General features: G+C 46.7%; 1 protein-coding gene across 7 annotated transcripts in view; it reads right to left on the bottom strand.

Moving 5' to 3' along the window:
* Positions 1-22405, bottom strand: part of MSI2 (musashi RNA binding protein 2) — a 1814765-nt gene that overhangs the window by 898082 nt on the left and 894278 nt on the right. For all 7 annotated transcript variants that reach the window (XM_086954835.1, XM_086954834.1, XM_086954839.1 and 4 more), the window contains exon 7: positions 11409-11457. In XM_086954835.1, the coding sequence (XP_086810961.1) occupies positions 11409-11457 (49 nt within the window). The remainder of the gene's footprint in view (positions 1-11408; positions 11458-22405) is intronic.

The raw sequence follows: 22405 nt of genomic DNA, 5'->3' as shown, positions 1-22405 counted from the left end.
GGTGGGACCACCACTCATCCAGTCATGAACAGCTATGTACTGTTTTCCGGGCTCGATGTAGCTTGGCTTCCCTGTCGCGCAGACCCAGCTTCTGGCTGCACCAGCCTAGTAGCAGCACTTGCAGCCGGCCTCACCTCCTCGGTGGTACACCACAAAGCCTCTCATCACCTGGTCTTTATAACAGTCAGGCCTTCAACCCAGGGTACCTTTTCTTCGACTCCCACCAGCTCGCCTCCTCAGCGACAGACACTCGCGGCGTACGTTGCCCTCTCCGGCGCCTTCTCACTTAATTTCCTGGCTGCCGGTCACTCCCCTCGGGATGCCGATCAAACCGGGCTTCTGCATGTGGAGACCCACAAGCGGTGGCTGCTGTGCTTCTGCTAGCATGTGTTTGTGCCCACAAGGGTGAGGCGGGCTCATCGCCACCAACTGCCAGCAAACCCTTACTTGCTCCCACATGGTGACGAGTGCAATCTCCAACCGGCTCAGGCCTGGGCCTCACTCTGAGTGCTGCACCGCTCGCCCCCGCAGCTATCTGGTAGAGTGTAGTCTATCAACGATCACACTGCCTGCCTCGTCGGTTCTCAGGGGTGTAAGCTTCCTGGCTCCCGTTGAGGACTTTGCAGGCAGCGATCTTCTCCGCTCACACGCCCCACATCCGACATCTCCCTCGACCCTGCTCACGGAGCAGAGGCTCCGATGGCAAAGCTCAGGGATGCGTCGTCATCTTCCCGGTCTCCTGGGGGTGAATACATTCCTCCGCAATGGAGTTCCGCTTTGAGAGTCACAGGTTAGCTTATAAATTTAATGGATTATGGGGATAAGTGGCGGAGCAACCTTAAAATGCTTCTGCCATGTTGCCCCTGCTGGCCACGCCCCCTGAAACAGATGTCATACGCACTTTGTTCTAATGCCTTAAAGGTTGGTACGGAAAGTAAAGACAACTAAGTAATGCAGATGTAAGCAAATTGACCAAAAAAAGAGTAACATGGACATCCTCCTATTTAATGATGATAATTTATAGATTGAAACTATTCAGATCAACTATTTAGATCATGGAGAGGAGCTCCAGATAAAACAAACATTCCACTATGGCTGAGCAAAGTTTGATTCTGCAGTATTTTGATTATCACCTTTCTCATGCACATGGTGAATTAGCTGTCTGGCAGGCAGTTGAGATCTTTTGTTGGCAAGACCTTGCAGAATGAACATTTTGAAATGTGCAGGTCATGGCGACAAGGTCACCCTGGGAATTTGAATGGTTTCTGGTCTCCAGTCTGTATGGAAAAGCCAGAATGTAGGTACAAGACTAACTATTCTGATACAGTAACACGTAGTTGAACATGCACACATTTTTACTTAAAAAAAGTAATGTTTACAAGCATCTGCCCCCAAATGCGTTTCCTAAAAGAGGAATTGTAGTGTTTTTTAATATAGATGAACAGTTTTCCATTTAAGAATATATTATTTAGGTTAATTGCTACTTTACAATTCAGAAAATAAGACTGCATTAACAAATAAAACAAGCCTTCTAAAAAATGGTATACAGAGCTGTAGGTGTCTGGTCTCATATTACATAAATTACAAGCAATCTTATTTAAATCTCCAAAAATACAGCAAAGTTCTCTACATTTCATTAAGGCATCAAACTTCCTCAATAAAGAACTGCCTGCACGATACATTTAAACTCTATATAGTAGCTGATAGATCATTTTGGTGTCTTAGGCGGTTAGCCCTTGCAAAGGTGGTTTTCACAACGGAAGTGATTACACTTCAACAAAACCCTTGAGAGACAGATACATGAACAATTGTTATTAAATGGCATACATTCCAAAACATAATTTGGAACGGCGGGCGTTTTCTAGCAGGGATGAGTTGCGCTCGCTATATAGTAAAGAATGAAGACCATGAGGAGGAGGGCAACATTTCTTTAAACTATTGTTCCATAAAAGTAACTGCGTCTTGGCCCTCCCCCCCTTCCGGTAGGCCAATCAAGCAGACATTGTTCCTTCTGGAGCGGCCCTCCGCATCGTCCATGAGGTCCTCAAGGTAACGTATTCTAGCCTCATGCACATTTTGTTGTTTCTCTATGAAATCTGTGGCTGGTTTGAGATCTGTTAGGTCCTGCTCCACATCGTTGATTTGTTCCCTCAACTTCTGATGATCCGCATGCAATAACGTTAGGTCCACTGCCCCTTTATCAATTTTGGATCCTAGCGACTCAGGATCTCTCTAAGGCATTCAGGATTGCATCCAGCCTGTCCTCAGGGAGGTCCTGCTGCGGCACAGACCGCGTGCTGTCCATGTCTACTGGGCCTCGGACTTGTGAGGAGGCCCGTGATCCAGTGCCTTTGGTGCATCCCATCTCTGCAGCAAAGTACTCCAATTCTTCTGGCTGACGCCTTGCAACTTTTTAGATTAACGCAGTGTATTCTACAACTTGAGCAAGAGGCTCAAGTCTCATCTTTCACAACCACAAGTCCGCGCAGGTGGTCTGTCTGTGCAATATAATTTGCTGGGCTTCTAGTAGTGATTCCATGCATAAGTGCCGTGTAGCAACTGTCCCCTTTATCACCTGGTGCAGCTGGTGTTATCTATGGTTCTACGGGGACAGCAGTTATTGCCCAACTGAGAGGTTCACCACGTTTAAGGGTCAACTCCCTGCAGCAGGTCTCATCTGGCAAGCGGCAGGATCAACGCGGTTTTATCAGCCGCCTGGGAGCCAATCCCCCGTGCCCAGAATCTCGATTAGCTGAGCTGCTCCATTGAGACTCCCCTCCGGGGCTCTCCGATCTACAGTCCAATGCAGGGGATGCCCACCAGTGCAAAAAATGCCGGATCTCAAGGCTCACAGGGTGGAACCCCCACTCATCCAGTCGTGAACAGCTATGTTCTGTTTTCCGGGCTCGATGTAGCTTGGCTTCCCTGTCGCGCAGACCCAGCTTCTGGCTGCACCAGCCTAGTAGCAGCACTTGCAGCCGGCCTCACCTCCTCGGTGGTACACCACAAAGCCTCTCATCACCTGGTCTTTATAACAGTCAGGCCTTCAACCCAGGGTACCTTTTCTTCGACTCCCACCAGCTCGCCTCCTCAGCGACACACTCGCGGCGTACGTTGCCCTCTCCGGCGCCTTCTCACTTAATTTCCTGGCTGCCGGTCACTCCCCTCGGGATGCCGATCAAACCGGGCTTCTGCATGTGGAGACCCACAAGCGGTGGCTGCTGTGCTTCTTCTAGCATGTGTTTGTGCCCACAAGGGTGAGGCGGGCTCATCGCCACCAACTGCCAGCAAACCCTAACTTGCTCCCACATGGTGACGAGTGCAATCTCCAACCGGCTCAGGCCTGGGCCTCACTCTGAGTGCTGCACCGCTCGCCCCCGCAGCTATCTGGTAGAGTGTAGTCTCTCTATCAACGATCACACTGCCTGCCTCGTCGGTTCTCAGGGGTGTAAGCTTCCTGGCTCCCGTTGAGGACTTTGCAGGCAGCGATCTTCTCCGCTCACACGCCCCACATCCGACATCTCCCTCGACCCTGCTCACGGAGCAGAGGCTCCGATGGCAAAGCTCAGGGATGCGTCGTCATCTTCCCGGTCTCCTGGGGGTGAATACATTCCTCCGCAATGGAGTTCCGCATTGAGAGTCACAGGTTAGCTTATAAATTTTATGGATTATGGGGATAAGTGGCGGAGCAACCTTAAAATGCTTCTGCCATGTTGCCCCTGCTGGCCACGCCCCCTGAAACAGATGTCATACGCACTTTGTTCTAATGCCTTAAAGGTTGGTACGGAAAGTAAAGACAACTAAGTAATGCAGATGTAAGCAAATTGACCAAAAAAAGAGTAACATGGACATCCTCCTATTTAATGATGATAATTTATAGATTGAAACTATTCAGATCAACTATTTAGATCATGGAGAGGAGCTCCAGATAAAACAAACATTCCACTATGGCTGAGCAAAGTTTGATTCTGCAGTATTTTGATTATCACCTTTCTCATGCACATGGTGAATTAGCTGTCTGGTTAATAGTTTTGCTGCTTTTGTCACTCCCACACTCCACGCTCTTCTTAAAAGGGGCCATGGAATACGGACATCTTGTGGCCAGAATGTGTTGGCAGTTGAGATCTTTTGTTGGCAAGACCTTGCAGAATGAACATTTTGAAATGTGCAGGTCATGGCGACAAGGTCACCCTGGGAATTTGAATGGTTTCTGGTCTCCAGTCTGTATGGAAAAGCCAGAATGTAGGTACAAGACTAACTATTCTGATACAGTAACACGTAGTTGAACATGCACACATTTTTACTTAAAAAAAGTAATGTTTACAAGCATCTGCCCCCAAATGCGTTTCCTAAAAGAGGAATTGTAGTGTTTTTTAATATAGATGAACAGTTTTCCATTTAAGAATATATTATTTAGGTTAATTGCTACTTTACAATTCAGAAAATAAGACTGCATTAACAAATAAAACAAGCCTTCTAAAAAATGGTATACAGAGCTGTAGGTGTCTGGTCTCATATTACATAAATTACAAGCAATCTTATTTAAATCTCCAAAAATACAGCAAAGTTCTCTACATTTCATTAAGGCATCAAACTTCCTCAATAAAGAACTGCCTGCACGATACATTTAAACTCTATATAGTAGCTGATAGATAATTTTGGTGTCTTAGGCGGTTAGCCCTTGCAAAGGTGGTTTTCACAACGGAAGTGATTACACTTCAACAAAACCCTTGAGAGACAGATACATGAACAATTGTTATTAAATGGCATACATTCCAAAACATAATTTGGAACGGCAAAACTTAACATTAATTTCCCTTTTATAGTTTGCTTTCCCCTCCCAAAGGACATAATGTTTCTATATTGCCATCAGATATATGCTTCTTGAAAATTTAGTACAGATTCTAACTGATTGTGCTGAGCTTTGTGTCCTATTGAGTATAGAAGCATTATCTACAAACTGAAGAATGCGCACCAAATCATGATTTTTTGAGTCTACTGGTTTTGACAATACTTCTTACAGCTACACCTCCAATTTCTACTGAGGTGTCTGAGTCAAAAGAATTAACCCCCGAAGATATAAATCCATACCCGTACCTCTAATTTATTGCTTAATATTGTTCTGTTAACTGAATGAAACACAGCTTTGTCAACAATTTGCCAAATAGTTGGACCCTACTTTTAAGCACTTTTCGATCAAGCAGTTTAAAGGAACAATGAACCATAGTAGATGTAGGTGGTCCAAAACCTTTCTCAGATCACCCGTTTGTGCAGTGGCACTCGAACCATTCTTAAATTCAAAATAAGGTAACTTTTGAGACAATCTTTCTTCTCTGTCGAGAAGTTTTTTTAAGTTAAAAAGGTCTGTATAATTTGTAACCCACTTCTTATGAACAGGATTTCTGCACTGCGCCCTTCGCTGGAGAGAGGGGCTCCTTTTCGTCTAGACTCAACTTACCTTTAATGGTAAAGAAGCACGAGCGATATTTGAATCCACCTAAATCAGTATGTGGTGGAGTACTGTCATTTAAAGACAGCTCATTTTCGATTGAAATGGCCGCTAAATGTGCACAAACAGACTTACTGATAAAACCAAACAGTACACAAAAGATAATGTACGGAAATTGGGTTTCAGTGAAAATGTATTATTTGAAAAAAGTTTAGATTTGGTTTGATCCTATTAAACACTTCATAATTACACGCAATGTGTTCCATATTTGCTTTCCCAATTGCTGAATACATACAATTCATTTGCAGTTATTGATATTTTTGCTGGGTGATTGCAAAAAAAAACCCTGACATTCACAGCCTTTCCATTCACACCCCCTGTACTCAGCAAGATTGTCACATAATTCACATAAAAAATCCTGACGCTTTGCCATAAGAGAAATACAATTAAAATTAAACCATTTCAAAACGATAATCATCAATTTGTCACAAGACCGAAGCCTGGCATTTTACCTCTGTCTTTGAAGCATCAGCAAATGTTTCAAGAGAAACAGAATTGTAAGGCATCTTTATGGCTCAGACTTTCCCCGACTCACCAAAAATCGACTTGCGACTGACCCCCAGTTTAGGAAATGCTAGTCTACACACCAGCAAAAAAACAATGCAAAACAGGCAGTCGACTTTTACAACATATGATAATCATGGAAAAGACAACTAGTATTAGATACTTTTACAGACAAGCTAGATTTCAATTAAACCAAAGAACCTTGTTAAAAATCTCATGCTTGTGCTCTTTATCTTCAGAGTGCTCGCTCACACAACCTTTAGCTTTTAATGTGCTGTCCTTAAGCAATTATTTTTAATAGAAGAAAATCAATGCACATTTGTGCACCTACCTCAGTAGCGACTATCAAAGGGCACACAACACTCAATACTCCTCCCTGCGCCACACTTGCAAAGTCAATCGAGAAATACTAGACCTTTTTTTGCTTTTTTTATCCAGCCAGAGATGACGGGATCAATAGCAAACCGGAAGGCACATAAAAACTCAGAACAGAAATCAGTAAAGACGTTTATCGTCAAAAAAAACTTAGCAGGAACAGATCCATAAGGCATAGTTTTTGAGGTAGTAAAAGGTCCTTAACAGATCCATTAGACATAGTTTTGAGGTAGTAAAAGGTCCTTAACAGATCCATTAGACATAGATTTTGAGGTAGTAAAAGCTCCCGCTGTAATTTATCCATGATTAAATAGGAAAATAAATTACGTTGGAATTGGCTTTTTTGGCAGACGGGGGTCATACAGAGAACGACAGAATATTGGGATTATTAAAATCAATTGATGTGGTTGCCAATCTGCAACAGATAAAATACTCCAGCTTCACTTCAGTGTGTTATACAATACTCACGGATAGCAGACCAATGTCGCAATAATAAGTACTGATCAGGAGTAGCAATAAAACTATGAACCTGCACAGTAGGTCCTGCTCCAAAAGTGTTGCTACAACCAGCTGTATGACTGGGGCAACCTAATTTGGTTTGTGAAGCTGCATGACATTGGTTTAGCTGGCTATTCTTGTTGGAATACATGCTTTTTTCTTACAGACTTTTGTTTAAGATAAGATTTGTAAAGTTTAGGCAAATAAATATGTTAGACAACAAAAAGACGTGTCTTGAGTAACTTAATTAAACAAATTGTAAAATAAAAACAACAAGCGGTAAGTTTGTAACGAATAAAAGACTTTAGTAAACTGCAAACGCATAGGTAGAATACAGGCAGCAGAAGCGAAAAGCTCCCGCACACAAGGTGTGGGCGCACTGTAACCCTAAAATCTTACACCTCTATAGAATGCCCAGGACTTGGGTGGATGGGGACTGAATTATCCTCAATTCACAAGACAATGTTTCCCAGAGACAAGGTATACAACAGCATTTCAAAGTTATGTCAAATAAAGGACGGAGTCAAAAAAAGTGAGTCCTAGGGTGGAATTTAGGAAAAACATGAAGGTTTATTACAAAATTCAAAAGTGTACAAAACATGACTAGTAAAATGCAGATGCAGCAAATCTCATAAAAATGCATACAATTATTGTCATGAAGGCTCTCTGTATTAGGAACAATGTAGAATAATAAGGAAATGTGTCAGCATCCCTAGTACAGACCCAAAAAAAGATTCAGTTTACTTCCAAATTCAAGGGTTTACGTGGCCAATTCCTCCATACAGGAACATAACTGCAAATGCATCATGTTGTGAGCGACAAAATACATTTTCAACAAACCAAATTATAGGTTTCAGGTATCCCTACCACCTTAACAATGACCCACTACATGAATATTGATCCAGGGAGGCGCACCTAGTGTCATCTGGAGGTGTCAGAACGAACTACTTAAACAGTGAACAATTGCAGATTAATGAATACTGCATGTAAGCGATGGTGAGCCTTCTAGCAGTCTTTCTTCAAAACAGTGTTATTAAGAAATAAACAAACATGTCCTGCTTAACTAGTGCAGCAGAATTATAAACAGAATAAATGAACATGACAACACATCCATATTAGACAAGCTGGCATTAAGGTCTGCGGCCTAGTTAGCATAAGCCCGAAAAGCACACTTTAACAGGTCATAGCAAACTTGTTTTAACTGCAATAGTTTCAAGCCAGTGAACACATGACTTCAAATGTAGATGAATAATGCACAATTTGAATACAATGCATACATGCATAATTGTAGGTGTACAAGGTAAGCATCTTGACACACAGCATAGACACAACATATAGCAGCAGTTCAAGCATCCCTCCTCTTCCTGTTACGCAGAGCAGCAACAGTTCAAGACTGCCTTGGAGCACAAGTTCAACATAGGCATTAACAGTGCAAGTTCATCTGTATCTAGCCACATGCAGTGCCATTCTTTAAGACGCACTGCCCCCCTACCAGAAAGTGATGTTTTAGGCACTTGAATTGGAAACTGATGAGTCTGAAACCAGTATGTCCACCTTTCAAGTCTAGCCAAGCTTAAGGAGGAACTTCAATTGGTTGGAATGTGAACTCTACATGCAAAGCAGTGGCGTAACAAAATGATGACCCCCTCCCCATGCAGAATGGCTCCTTATCTTGCAGATACTTATACGCCTTGGGCTGACTGAGGGCTGAAGGGTGGGTCCCCCCCAAGCCACAGGGGATCATGGGCCTGTATTACACCATAGAGGCATAGCAGCAGCTAGGTATCGCTAGCCCCATGTTCTAGAAATATGCCACCATGAGAAACAAATTCCTGGTAAACAAAAGAGTATACCCTTGAGGGGACCAGAGTTATGTGGCACATAGTATGGATGCTCTAAGTCGAGGTTCTGATTACATTTCCCATCGTCTGGGGCATTGTCGATACTTATTCGCACATTCTACTAAAGGCATCAAACGCGCTATTTCCCAGTCACCAAGTGGGCACATTCTTTGACAGAAAGGCAAATGCATTGGTGTTCGCATTGATATTACTAACGTTAGACAGCACTAAAACCACCAGCAATTTGCGAATGAAGACAGCTAAGGATGTTTTGCTGCTGCCTGCGTCATTATCGTTATGTGCACGTGAGTGAAGCTGGCAGTCATGCTAAACTGTGTGTGCTTTTGTGCCTGTGAGTTTGTGCATGTACACGACTGTTGGTGTATTACACATGCACTGCTGAGGCACATGCTCCATTAAATGTTACCTGAAGAGTAACTGGCCTGTGTGTCACCGATCCTGTACATTTTCTTTGTTAAGCAGGCAAGCTTGAATTGCAGCCCATGTTTGAGTGAAGCTCGGGCTCCTATTTTAAAATCTTGACAGGGCAATTTACATTAAACTATTCATGGGTTTAAACAAATACACATACCTCGGAGTCAATGAGGAATGCTACAGGATAGAACAAATCCTTAGCAGCAAAACTAAAATATCATCCCATTGGGTGCAGACTGTTGAACAGACGGGGTCGTGAACCTGGAGCCACCCGATCGATTTTTGTGGTTCACGAATTAGCACACAGAAAACGCGCTCGCCCCGGAGCCCCCTCATGAAGTAGCTTTAGAAGTTAACGGCCGCATTTTGTCAGAACTAACCGTATTTGTAAAACGCCCACTGCACCCGGGGTGCCTCTTGCCGCTGTCCCTCAACCTACCTAGGGCAAGAAACAAACCGGCCTGTCTCCAGGTTACGAGTGAGGCGGGGAGTCTCACCCTAGACCGGAGCTCTGCACTGCAGAGCACACCTGACCGTCACCGCAGGGCCAGGCTGAACTTGGGGAACCGTCAAGCAAGGCATATATGTGCACACGAGGGGAAGCAGAATCCGGCCTGCCCCAGGCAGCTCTGCCAGCCGACGAGACCAGACTTCTTCAACGTGATGCAGCGATGGACAGGGGTGCCTGCCTGGCAGTGCAACCTCCAATGCACCAAGAGGCCCCTGACTCCCCTCTATCGCGCAGTGCTTCGGCTTCTCCTACGTGCGACCCCTGAGCTCCAAGTGGGCCGCTTCCGGATTGAAATCCGCGCCCTGGTGTTTTTTCCTCCTGCTGGCTTCATTACCCTGTTAATTATCTACCAGGCTATGACTGATGTTGCACTGCGGAATGTGGACCCCAGGGAAAATCAGATGCGCACAAGCAGCCTGAGACCTGCAAGATGATGTAAAAAAATGATTTTGGAGGTGTGCTACTGGAGAGAGCGAGTTAATTATGAGGCACGGGCACACTGGAGCTTGAAGGACGTCCTGCAGGAAGTCGCTCGTCAGATTGTCAAGAAACGCACAGTGCTGCTTCTCATCAGAAAAGAAAAGACATCCGCTTGCAAAGCTCATCTGTCAAACATGATACGTCAGTGTAACACAATCCATCACTTGCAAAAGAAACCACCGTCGCCGCCTTGTTTCCCGGTATTCGTATTTTAAAACCGCAAGTTACGTTTTTTTTACGGGGGGTTTATTTTCGCGGCCCACGATCTCAGTTCAGTCAGTCAGTGCTGGCAGCGCGTCTCATTGGTTTCATTCTCGGCACGGACTGAGTGGCAGGTGCGCGAGCGCGGTGGGACTTTCCCAAAGCACATTTAGCGGCCACCACTTCAGCGTATGCAGATGTAGGTTAACCACCCCTTATCGGCATGCTGGGGACAGGCGAAGCATCGGATGCTATAACCATCGGCGGACAGTGTCTTCCGTACTGAGGGCACAGGGGCTCTGCTTGCTGGCTCAGCAACCGGTGGAGGTCCGGTCACACCAGCAGCACAGTACACACCAGCGTTGCTCCACAGGACTTTACAACTCTTGCACAGATCACCTTTCTGAACGAATCTTCGTGGCCAAACAAGATATCCATCTTCCTCCCCAAACCCCCCCTCCTCCTCCCCACCATCAAAGATAGATAACCAAATAACTTAGTGTCAACTTCTGCTCCCACACTGCAGTCATCAAATGCTGGCCTGTAGGAGTGCCCAGACACACCCGAGGTGGTCTTCACTCATTGCACAGAATAGTTAAAGGGATGATTCAGATTTTTGGCAAATCAAGGTTAAATCAGTGCGGATTTGATCACACTGGGTATATATCAACCTGCAGTGCCCAGATTTACTGCTTTAAAGTACATGACACAGTGCTTCATCTCCAACCAACTACACGCCAATGCCCTGCTGTCACCAACAGTCCACTGGTGTTCAACGGTAAGATACTAACAGAGCTAGCTACTTGGAACTGCCATCCCAGCCAGTAGCACACAGGCACCAGCAAAATGTTGTCAATAAAGGTGGGCACATAGATTGCACTTTAACAGAACAAAAGAACCTAGTCCTGAGCACTACCTGCAAGACCTCCCAATGTTATTCCCTGCTTCTCATCTTTCAGGGATCGATGAAAAGGTCACAAGTCCCACACAATTCACACATCATGTCTGCTTTTACGGCCTCTGGCAAAGTAGTGCATTGTATAAAGTCACTTACCTCTGTGTCTGTTGGTAGTTTTGTCAAACATGAGCATGGCATCTTCTACCTAAGTGGAAACAGGACAAAGTAGAAATTAGCACATTAGGAATGAGGGAAAGTTACTGTCCAAATTCAACAAAGCAGAGCAATTAATGAATGCATCTTCAATCCAATACCAGTGGCAAAAAGTATATTACAATGTTTCCTCAGAGTCCTACACGCACCCAGAAAATGAGCTGCACTATACTGAGCTGCCCTTTAGTACAGATGAACCCATAAAGGTAATGAATTAAAAGCACTTTCCAGCAAATATTATTTACACGTTAGTCTCCAAAGCGGTTGCATCACTTCTATTAGGGCCCAAACCAGACAAATGTTTGGGTTATTCACATGTTACAGCAATAGTAACGCCCGCCGAAAGCCGCCTGGTTCACCACAGAACTTCAAGAAGCCAGACGCTCCTGCAGACGCCTAAAGAAAACCTGGTGAAACCTGAAAACGTTGGAAGCACGGAACAACCACAAGAGCGCCCTGAAGGAATAACACCAGCGCATAAGAAACACCAAACGGAACTTCATTAGAGACAAGGTCCAGACCAACGCTACCAACACCAAGGAACTGTTCAACGTCATACAGCAGCTTGCAAAACCCACCTGCGAAGCCACGAATGTCACACCGTCCCAGGAACTCTGCGACAAGCTCAGCTCCTACTTCCATCTGAAGATCAAGGCCCTCTACGACAACTTCAGCAAACCAACGACAAGCACCACCCCCTACCCACTGCCACCGTTAAGCTGACCATCACGCCCTGGGATCCAGCGACCGTCAAACTCATCACTGCGACCCTGAAGATAACCCCCTCTGGAGCCCCTACGGACTACTGCCCGTAGCACATATTCCACAGGGCTACCACCGTCATCGCACCCGAACTAGGATGCACCCGCAACTCCTCCCTCAGATCCAGCATCTGCCCAGATGACTGGAAACGGGCGGAAGTAAAACCCCTCCTCAAGAAACCATCAGCCGATCCAAAGGACCTGAAAAACTACCGGCCCATCTCGCTCCTCCCCTTTGCGGCCAAAGTCACCAAGAGACTCGTAAAAACCCAGCTGACCACCTTCATAGAAGAACTCCATCCTGGATGCCTCCCATTCGGGATTCCGCAGCAACCACAGCACAGAGAGAGCCCTCCTTGCGGACACGGACGACATCCGCATGCTACTAGACAAGGGACACACCGCGGCCCTCATCCTTCTAGACCACTCGGCAGCCTTCAACACCGTTTCACATCGCACTCTCGCAGCCAGACTGCATGACGCTGGAATTCAAGGAGCCGCCATCGACTGGATTCAATCCTTCCTCTCCAGCGGATCCAACTCCCTCCCTTTCCAAATCCACATAAATCAACTGCGGAGTGCCCCAGGGATCTACACTCAGCCCCACGCTCTTCAACATCTACATGGCCCCCCTCACCACCATCGTCAGACAGCATGGGTTCAGCATTACATCCTATGCCCACGACACCCAGCTCATCCTCTCGCTCACAAAGAAGCACGAAGACACGGACTATGTTTCCAGGAAGGCATAAAAAACATGGCAGCCTGGGTGAAGGACAGCTGCCTGCAGCTACACTCCGAGAAGACCGAGGTCCTCATCCTGGGTCCCTGCACCTCAGCCGGGGACAAAACCTGGAGTCCCTCCGACCTCGCGAGCCCACCCACCTCTACAGACCATGCTCGGAACCTCGGCATCTTCCTTGACTCCTCTCTCTCCATGAACCGCCAGATCAACACGGTCGCCTCCACTAGTTTCAACTGCCTCCGCATCCTCCATAAGACCTTCAGGTGGATCCCCTCTGACTGCAGAAAGACGGTCACCCATGCACTCATTACCAGCAGACTGGACTACGGCAACGCCCTCTATACTGGAATCAACAAAACTCTCCTGCACAGACTCCAGACCATCAGAACGCCGCTGCCAGACTCGTCCTCAGGACACCAGGCCATGAGCACCTGACCCAACACCTATGAGGCCTCGACTGGCTCCCTGTCGAGAAGAGGGTCACCTTCAAACTCCTCACCCAGGCCTACAAATCCCTCCAACACATCAGACCCAAATACCTCAACGAGAGAGTATCCTTTCACGTACCCAAGAGGAACCTCAGCTCTGCCGACCTCGCCCTGGCAAAGGTCTCCCGCATCTGCAGACACAGAACCGGCAGGAGAGCTTTCTCCTACATCACAGCCAAAACGTGGAACCAGCTCCCCGTGAACATCAGACGCTCCCCGAACCTGCACACATTCAGGAAGGCCCTCAAGACCCGGCTCTTCGACTGATCTGGAGCCGCACCCTACCCCAAGCGCCTTTAGACCCTCACGGGTGAGTAGCGCGCTATATAAACCCTGACTGATTGATAGTACCATTTTTGGATAGACTACTGCAATGCTCCAAGCTCAACATACAGTTTATCTGTCATTATTTGATCAGTTAGCAGTAGATTCTTTATTTGATCAAATAGCGATCATTCACAAAGTTTACCAACAACAAGGTTCCTTAATAAAATGCAATATATAGTTATTTTTTGTAGACAATACATCTTTTTAGTGGAAATAAAAGTTAAAAATTCTAGTTTTATGAGCTATTTCCATTAAATATTGCATTGATTGGAACACATATTTCGTGTTTAAATTCCGTATATGTTACACATCTACAGTTTTGTTTCATGACAAATTCTGACACCACTGTAGGCCACTTTTCATAAGATTCTTGCTTTGTACAGGGACCTAAATTGTAAATTAATTAGTATATGTACGATAGATCTCAGTATACATAGCTTCATTAGTGTTAAGACAGTGTGGACAGATAGTCAGCGGAATTGTTTAAGGTTTGAAAATAGGTTCAAGGTTCAAATACACAACATGTGCACTTGTTCCATAGGTGTAATAAAAGGTGATCGGGTTTTAGCTCTTAATCTCAAAAAGGTTTATATGACTCCTTTTATGTTTAGGTGAAAGTTAGATGAATTTTAGCCATAAGAAGATTTTCTGCCTGGCACACACTATTGCAATTTCACAGTTTAGTTTAATGTGTTCTTTTAAAATAAACCTATTAACTGTAATTGGTGTGCTTACGATCATCCGTTTGCCTCTTACTGACCTGTGACTATTAGCTTCACTATTATCCCCACACACTGCTGGCAAGATTAAATAACCCTGAAGGAGGTTGCAAGTAATTGCTAGAGCCAATTCATCTGCTACACCCTAAACCATCATCTGCTTAACTATTTAAATCAGCCAATAGCGTCCAGCTTCAAATACTTGACTTTATCAACGATTAAGCTCACTGATCTTGGTTCTTTACAGCAACCAACGCTGTCTGGTAATATAGGATGAATGTAACCAATGCCCCAAAGCAGACACATTCAAGAACCTGCACCTGAAGACCCATCAAGAACCTGGAGGAAATGTCTGCTTTCAGAGCCTGCTCCATAAGTTAGCAAGGGGCCATCCGCACGAAAGTAGAAAGCCCCGTGGTTTTTACGGCTTCTGTATCCCTCTGTGCAGGTCTTCCAGATAGCCTTGAAATGAAGCATACAAATACCTCAAGCTAAGTTTTTTCACAGGTTCCTGCGACCATGTAGATGTGAAGTGGAAAAAAGTCAGTAAAAGTATAGGAAACATAGAATTTTGGAATTTGTTTATGAGCCAGCAAGCTGCAATTCAGATTTCAACTAATATTAGCAAAAAATGCAGAAAAACGGATATTGATGATTAAACACCCACCTAACGGATAAAAAGCATGATTTTATAACACAAAAAATATATAGTCTTCCAGCATGCATCACTTAAGGAAAACAAGCATTTACAATGCAATGGTTTCGCCTTTGTTAAAGTTTGAGCTTTTGGTATTGCTTTTGACAAATGGTCTTTTCTAACTTCTTTGAATTATGTGTAAAACGTGACTGGGAATAGGAATCGCATGTACTGAAGCACGTCCGTGGTCCTCTGCAGTATGAACATATTCGGCATTGGATATATTTTATTATATAGTCTGCCGTCATCCCTGAAGATGCTAGGGACATTATAAGTGCCCGCAGTTTATTGTTGGTTCCTGTCTGCATTAGAAGATGGGGCGAGTATCACCGTCCTGGAACTACACTCCTTTTTTCCGGGGGTGTTGGAACGTTCCCCCCCCCCCAGGCCTCATCCAACGCCCTCCTTCTCCTTTCCCTGGGGGTAGGAGCGTTCCCATGGTGTGCGCATCCGATGTCTAACTGCAGTTATGGCTCTGGGACGCACCCCCTAATGTCCCTGCTCCGCTCTAGCCCCTGACCCTACCACCGGGGAATGCCCACCACCCCCGACCCGTACTCACAAGGGCCCCGCGCTGCTCCTGTTCAGGCAGGGACGCTGCATGGCCCGGATTCCCCTCTCTGGACTCCCTCTCCGGGGCTCCCTATTAGAGTGTTCACAGGCCCTCGGGTCCCTTAGCCACGGACCTCGGGACCCGCTCTGCCCATCTCGGATCACCCCTTGAGTGCTCCCCGCAAAGCCTTCCACTACGGGCAACTCCTCGGCACAACTTCGACTACGTCATCAACCTGCACGGTCCAAAAAGTGGCAAAGCATGGGCACCCCAAAGACGGGCTTGGGAGGAGCAGGAGCCACTGAAAGAGTCTGGCAAAGCAAAGCGTGCTTCAGAGGGGCATCTACTCAGAGATTAACTTTGAAGCGTGCACTAGGCTATGTTAACACACGCAAAAAGCCAAAGATAATGCACCAAAACACGCCATCCGTTATGGACAGACCAGTGACAAATACTGGAGAACCATAGTCTGTTGGCATTAAATACTAACCTGTGGCATTTCAAAAACAGATAAACTATTAGATAAAATCTCTTGAAGCACCGATAACGGACAAATCTACTAACACTTAATAGCTCTCATTCTACACAACAACAAAACAAGGTCTGTGACAGGAAGGATGCATGCTAACATATTTATGATTATTTATTTAAGTGCTGCACAGACTCAATGTTGTGTGACAGGGTGGGGCAGTGAGTGGGCAGTGGGGCAGTGAGTGGGCAGAGGGGCAGGGTGAGGCAGTGAGGGGCAGTGAGTGGGCAGAGGGGCAGTGAGTGGGCAGAGGGGCAGGGTGAGGCAGTGCGAGGAAAGAGGGACAGGGTGGCGGGGATGGTGAGAGAGAAAGAGCCTCGGTGAGTAGATAAAGGAAGAATGAAGATGGTAGAGGGAAGGGCCCGGGGGGGGGGGGGCACAGGGAGGGGGCCGCGCTCAGCCAAGAGCTGCTGTCATTCAGCCTCGATGACGTCAGACGCCCACACACAGCAGTAAGAGAGCCCTGGGGTTCAGATGCGGGGGCGGGAGCACACCGGAGGGGGAAGACATGCAGGCGAGGGGTGGGGGGGCACTTCAAAGGACAGCGCGCGCTGAGGCATGGGAGGGGCTCCAGCCAAAGACGTCGGTGGAGGGGGGGCATGGACCAGATGGGGGGCATTGTACATTGTGGACCAGCACATCCTGGGGCGCCGGGGGGGGGGGGATACATGGCCAAGCCCACATCCTAGAAATGGGGGAGGGGGGCAGACCGCACATCAGTGATAGGTGGGGGAGGGGGTCTTACGAAAAAACTGAGGGAGGCGGGCGGCCCCTGGGGGTGGGGGTCGTCGGACAGATGAGTGACAGCCCCGCCCCAGCCTGTGAGGCACCTGCGTGCAGGCCAGTCCACTCTGGAACCCCCACCCCCCATTTTGGAGAGGTTTGAAACCCGGCCCCAGGGCAGTGGGACCCCCCCAGATGTGTCGGGCAGGTCACTGGCTGCGGTGCCACCCGTGCAGAAGAGACATGTCTGCCCATCCCTGGTGCAAAACTGCCCCTCCACCATCGAGCAGAGCAGGCAGACACCGCCGCCAGAGCAGGCAGACACCACCGCCAGAGCAGGCAGACACCACCGCCAGAGCAGGCAGACACCACCGCCAGAGCAGGCAGACACCACCGCCAGAGCAGGCAGACACCACCGCCAGAGCGGCCGATGGACCGGGGAAAAGGCGGGATTTCTGCTGTACCGGGGGTCAGTCCCAATGCAGCAGACTGACCCCGTCTCCTCCCTTCACGGGGGGCCTAGGTTTACTTGTGCACCTGCTCTCCCGGCCCGACTTCCAGGACCCTAGCTGCCTGCACCATTCCCACCTCTTGCACTGCTGCCTTGTCACTCTTGGGAGCCGCTAGAGAACGCCTGCTGTGGACACTTCTGTACATGCCTGAGAGGTACCCCTCCATGGCTGCCTGTGCCCAGTGCAAGCCTGACTGCAAGTTACCCCATACGTAGCTGCCTATAGTACCCAATGCCTGCCTGACAAACTCCCTTTCATAGCTGCATGTACCCAGTGCATGGCTGATAGTTGCCACTCAATGGCTGCCTGTAGTCAGTGTATTCCTGCCAGCTACACCTACATGGCTGCCTGTACTCAGTGGCTGCCTGTGTGTTACCTCGCAGTGGCTGACTGTACTCAGTGGCTGCCTGTGTGTTGCAGCTCCAGTCCCGGGCTGCTGGCCGCTTCTTGCTGCGTCAGACGGCCGATCTCCCCGGTCAGCAGGCGGATCGCCTCCTCCTGAGCGGCCATGTGGGCTGCCATGTCCAGGGAGGCCTCCAGAGCAACAGCCGGGAGCCCGGCCGGAGACGAGGGAGGCGGGGATCTGCTGTGGGAGGGGAGAGGGAGGAGGGGATCTGCTGTGGGAGGGGAGAGGGAGGCGGGGATCTGCTGTAGGAGGGGAGAGGGAGGCGGGGAGAGCGGAGGCCGTGTTACATCGGCATCAGCTGCGGCTCGGGAGGCAGGGATCTGCTGTGGGAGAGGGAGGCGGGGATCTGCTGTGGGAGGGGAGAGGGAGGCGGGGAGAGCGGAGGCCGTGTTACATCGGCATCGGGACCGGCTGCGGCTCTCACGGGACGCCCACCGCCGCGATGACGACATCGCAGAGGCGGAGAGCGGAAAATCGCGGGACTGCCCCCGAATCTGGTCCGGCCTTCACGGACAGATCCGGCTCCCAATGGCTAGCCTCCATTTATGGAGCTAGCCAATGGGAGCCGGGGGACGTTCCTGAAGCCCTTATAGTTAAAAATAGATTTCGCCTGCGCCGAAAAGCTGCGCAGAGCGCAGCCTTCGGCAGGCGAAACCTAAAAATCATGCAGGAAATAGAATATAAGGGCCAGCAAGAGCGTCCCCATATCTAAATACTGATAGGAAACAGACGAACAAAGGCCAATGACAGTAACGTATACAAACCAAGAGAGCATTGGCCAAATGTCAGGTTGGTTCACTAGAACTGGTTATCAGATACATACCCAGTCAACACACAAAGTATGTCCACCAAGACCAATATAACTTGGGAAGACTAATCATTGGAAAGGGTCGGGGTAATGGCGTTAGTAATGGAAAAGAAAGAATGCAAATAGCAGACAGGTTTTCCAGATATGTTTGAGAGATCTAACAAGGGCAATTTGCATATTTGTCTGCTGAATGGGCCATGATGCTAGTGAGTAGAAACAGATTTATCTGGGCTTCAGAGACCTTCACGTTAGGAGAGGAAATAAATCTGGGCTTTGATGCAAACCCATCCTTCGCCAGCAGTCAGTCACTGGAGAAGGCAGCATGAAGCCCCCCAGGGTTTACGGTAGACAGGCTTGCTTTGGTGAGCAGAAAACCCTGTGGCCAGTGACTAGGCTGTATACCACTGCTTCCAACATCCCCAGAATACCTTCAATCATCTAGCACGATAAGCATTATTCCAGGGAGGGGGTACTGCCAACACAAGGGTGTATAAAGGAACCTTGGATGGATTATGTAATGTGGAGTTGTAGGAGAATATGATTCAGAAGTGTCATTCTGGCATAATAGTGGAAATTTAAAGATTTAAACCAGCACGTCGGTCTGCGAGTACTCACTGCCCTTCTCTATTTGCTAAAGTTTCTGTTCTGCATCTCACACCAGCCAATAAAATGCACAAGTGTCACTGTCCACCTCAATCAATGTGTACAATTGTTAATGGATAAATGGCAGGTCCTTTAACAAAAAAGTTTCTTTTCAATCCACGATTCCGTGAGCAGCATGCTGATCAGTTCCTAGCCAGCAAAACACTACACCAACCGCTAAAAATGCACATCTACAATGACCAAGTGCTGAAAGGGCACTTATAAAAGGTTGGCTTTAAAAAAAATCATCTATACTTGAACAGTGTCTAATTGGCCATCTTTTTCCATTGCCTCAGGTCTAAACATTTTATCTCAGACTACCCTTTCGAGGTTTACTCCACCTTTTTTCCCTCTAGGGCAGCCATTGTATTGCAAAGAATAGATTCTTCCCTCTATAGTCAAGTTGCACAATAGGCGTCTCAATGCTTTCCGAACAGATAAAGTACAACAGTGGAAAAAATCTAACATCAAAATCAGATCTCGAAGCGGAGTAGGAGAGAAAGAAAGAAAATCAATATGGATAGGAAGGCATTCAGGGGGAAATTTTCTTAACTTTCACCAACTGCAAAATAAGAAATAAGAAATAGAAGGAAAATCTCAACTTGTAAAAAGCTATCAATGCTTTGGAAATCTGGCAGGACAGCAAGAACTGAAACTGGATGAACCCAAACACAAAGGCTGAATAGAACTGGGGGGGGGGTGGGGGGGGGAGGGGGGTGGTGGCGGCCACGCAGCACACACAAGCTCTTTTCTCACGGTTCTCTGTGACTCAAACACAGGCAGCCTTTACAAGCCTCCACTGAAGAGAAAGGAGGGACAGAGTCAAGGTACCGGAGCAACCCCCGCCCCTCGGAAACAAAACCAGATCCTTTCACTTATTATCTTCTGCAGGACTGAAACCTTAGAAATTGGGACGCTCCAGTTAGCACAATAACCAGAAATGTAATTTTAACCCTTCTATGCCAGGTTCATCACAGCCTTAAAAAAAAAGTATCTTGGGTATTATTTTCTTCCTCTTGTGTCTAGGAAGAATGAACCCTATTAGAAGCCTGCGCACGCCCGATGCCCAAACACCCGGCGGGTTACGCCTGTACTCTGTTCTGTGCGCTAGACACTGCGCGACCCTCGATTCTGAACCGGGACACGCAGAGAAAAAAAGGATTCTTTATTTTTGCAGCATCTTACTGCGTATTTTACTATATCACAGAAGATTAAAACTACCACGTATGGGTATACAATGTCCAAGATTACTTTTGCCATTAAATATACGTTTTTCGGTGTGCTCCTCGTTGAGAAATGTATGTAGCCCTTCAGCACCCACCGAGGAATGGTTGTGGGCCCTCTGAAACTTACTATTCCAGTCCAAACCTGCCCTCTACTGCCTTGTAGCTCATGGTCCATTGTCAAGGACAAAAGTGCTACAATCACTGGCTTGATTGCCCAACACCAGCAAAAAGAATGTGTCCCAAACTCAGAGAAACACAAACCTGGAACAATGACAAGTGTACTTTTATCCAAGGTGCAATAAAGTAATGAATTATCTATTTACTGTAACTAAAACCATATGGTGTGCAGGGGAAAAAAACAACTTGTAGCAGATCACAAAGTCCTTTGGAGGCAAGCAGATTAAATGTTTTCCTCGCTCTCCCTGGTTGATTGACAACCGTTCAAATACTATCCTTCTAGGTCTCACCCAGATCCCCATCAGAGACCTCAGGATTTCTGGCACAAGCAGGATTTCTGGCACAAGCAGAGAGTGACTAGCAATGACCTCATTGCCAGGCATCTTATTATCCTTCTCCGTTGTAGTCGCAAATTCTACGCTATGGTAGGCAACTAGAGGTGGTATAATGTACAATACTCCCCACTTGAAAGGAAATTCCAGCGACGCAGTAAAACCCGTGCACATCTACATAACTACCATGGACAAATCATGTCAAGTTTCAGCTGCACTAGATCTACCTAGTTTGTCTTGTAAACTCAATCTGGCATTTAATTTTTAAAAAAGTGTGAGAAGCAGCGAATTACCCAAATGATCAGGAATTAAATGATCTTGGCAAGCCCATGTCAATGACTGTAATGAGCGCCATGAAAAGGTGTCAAGGTCTAATGAGCGACATGAAAAGGTGAAAGGTATTCTACTAGTTTATGAGGGAGAAGCCGCCTCAGGCCTTTGAAAAATGAATCTTTTAGGATTAAACATTTAATATGGGAACAACTTAGCTTCTGGTTGTCCATAATCAGATAGGGAAGTGCAGGTGCTATCTGGAGTCTAAAGATGAGCTTTATATATTCTATCCAAACAGACGTTGCCCATAATTTCAGGCCTTTAAGTACAGTCTGCAACCCAGCTAAAAACATTCAACAAAGTTAATATAGTGGTTACATCACCATCTCAGGGTTCGGGAGTACACATTTACTCACTACGTTACTAGGTATTCCAAGCAGAGTCAGAGTCAAAATCACTTTATTCGATTCTTTTAAAACCATAAAAGTATGCTATACAAATACATTAGAATATCAAAAACAGTAATTGGTTAAAAAGCAATTTAGGAGTTAAAAGAATAAAAATTCAGTATGTACACAATGTTCAGTGGCGGTCGGAAAAGACTAATTGCTAAATTGACAAAATTTACATAGTTAAACATTTTTTTTTTGTTTTTTTTGTGCAAACTTTACAAGATCCCATAAAATGATAATCTCAGGAATTCTATTGATACATACTAAGTATTTATGACATTAGCACTGATCACATTTACATAATGAAGTGTTTAAACTTGCACTCCCTGGCATAGAGGAAGATGTGCTGAGCCTCCTAAACCTTTCTTTACAGGTAGGACAAGTGCCTGCCTCCTTTAAGGAAGCTCGGCTGATCCCCCTGCTAAAAAAAACGGGGGCGGACGTGAAATGTCTGAAAAATTTCAGACCAATCTCCCAGCTACCGTTCCTGGCGAAAGTACTGGAGCAACACGTTCTCACCACTTTGTCGGAACACCTGGAAAGCAACATGCTGTTAGAGCCGAATCAAGC

The sequence above is a fragment of the Lissotriton vulgaris genome, chromosome 2_1 (assembly GCF_964263255.1).
Source record: "Lissotriton vulgaris chromosome 2_1, aLisVul1.2, whole genome shotgun sequence".
NCBI lineage: Eukaryota > Metazoa > Chordata > Amphibia > Caudata > Salamandridae > Lissotriton > Lissotriton vulgaris.
Note: the sequence above shows the minus strand (reverse complement) of the source record. Positions and strands in the feature narration are given on the sequence as shown.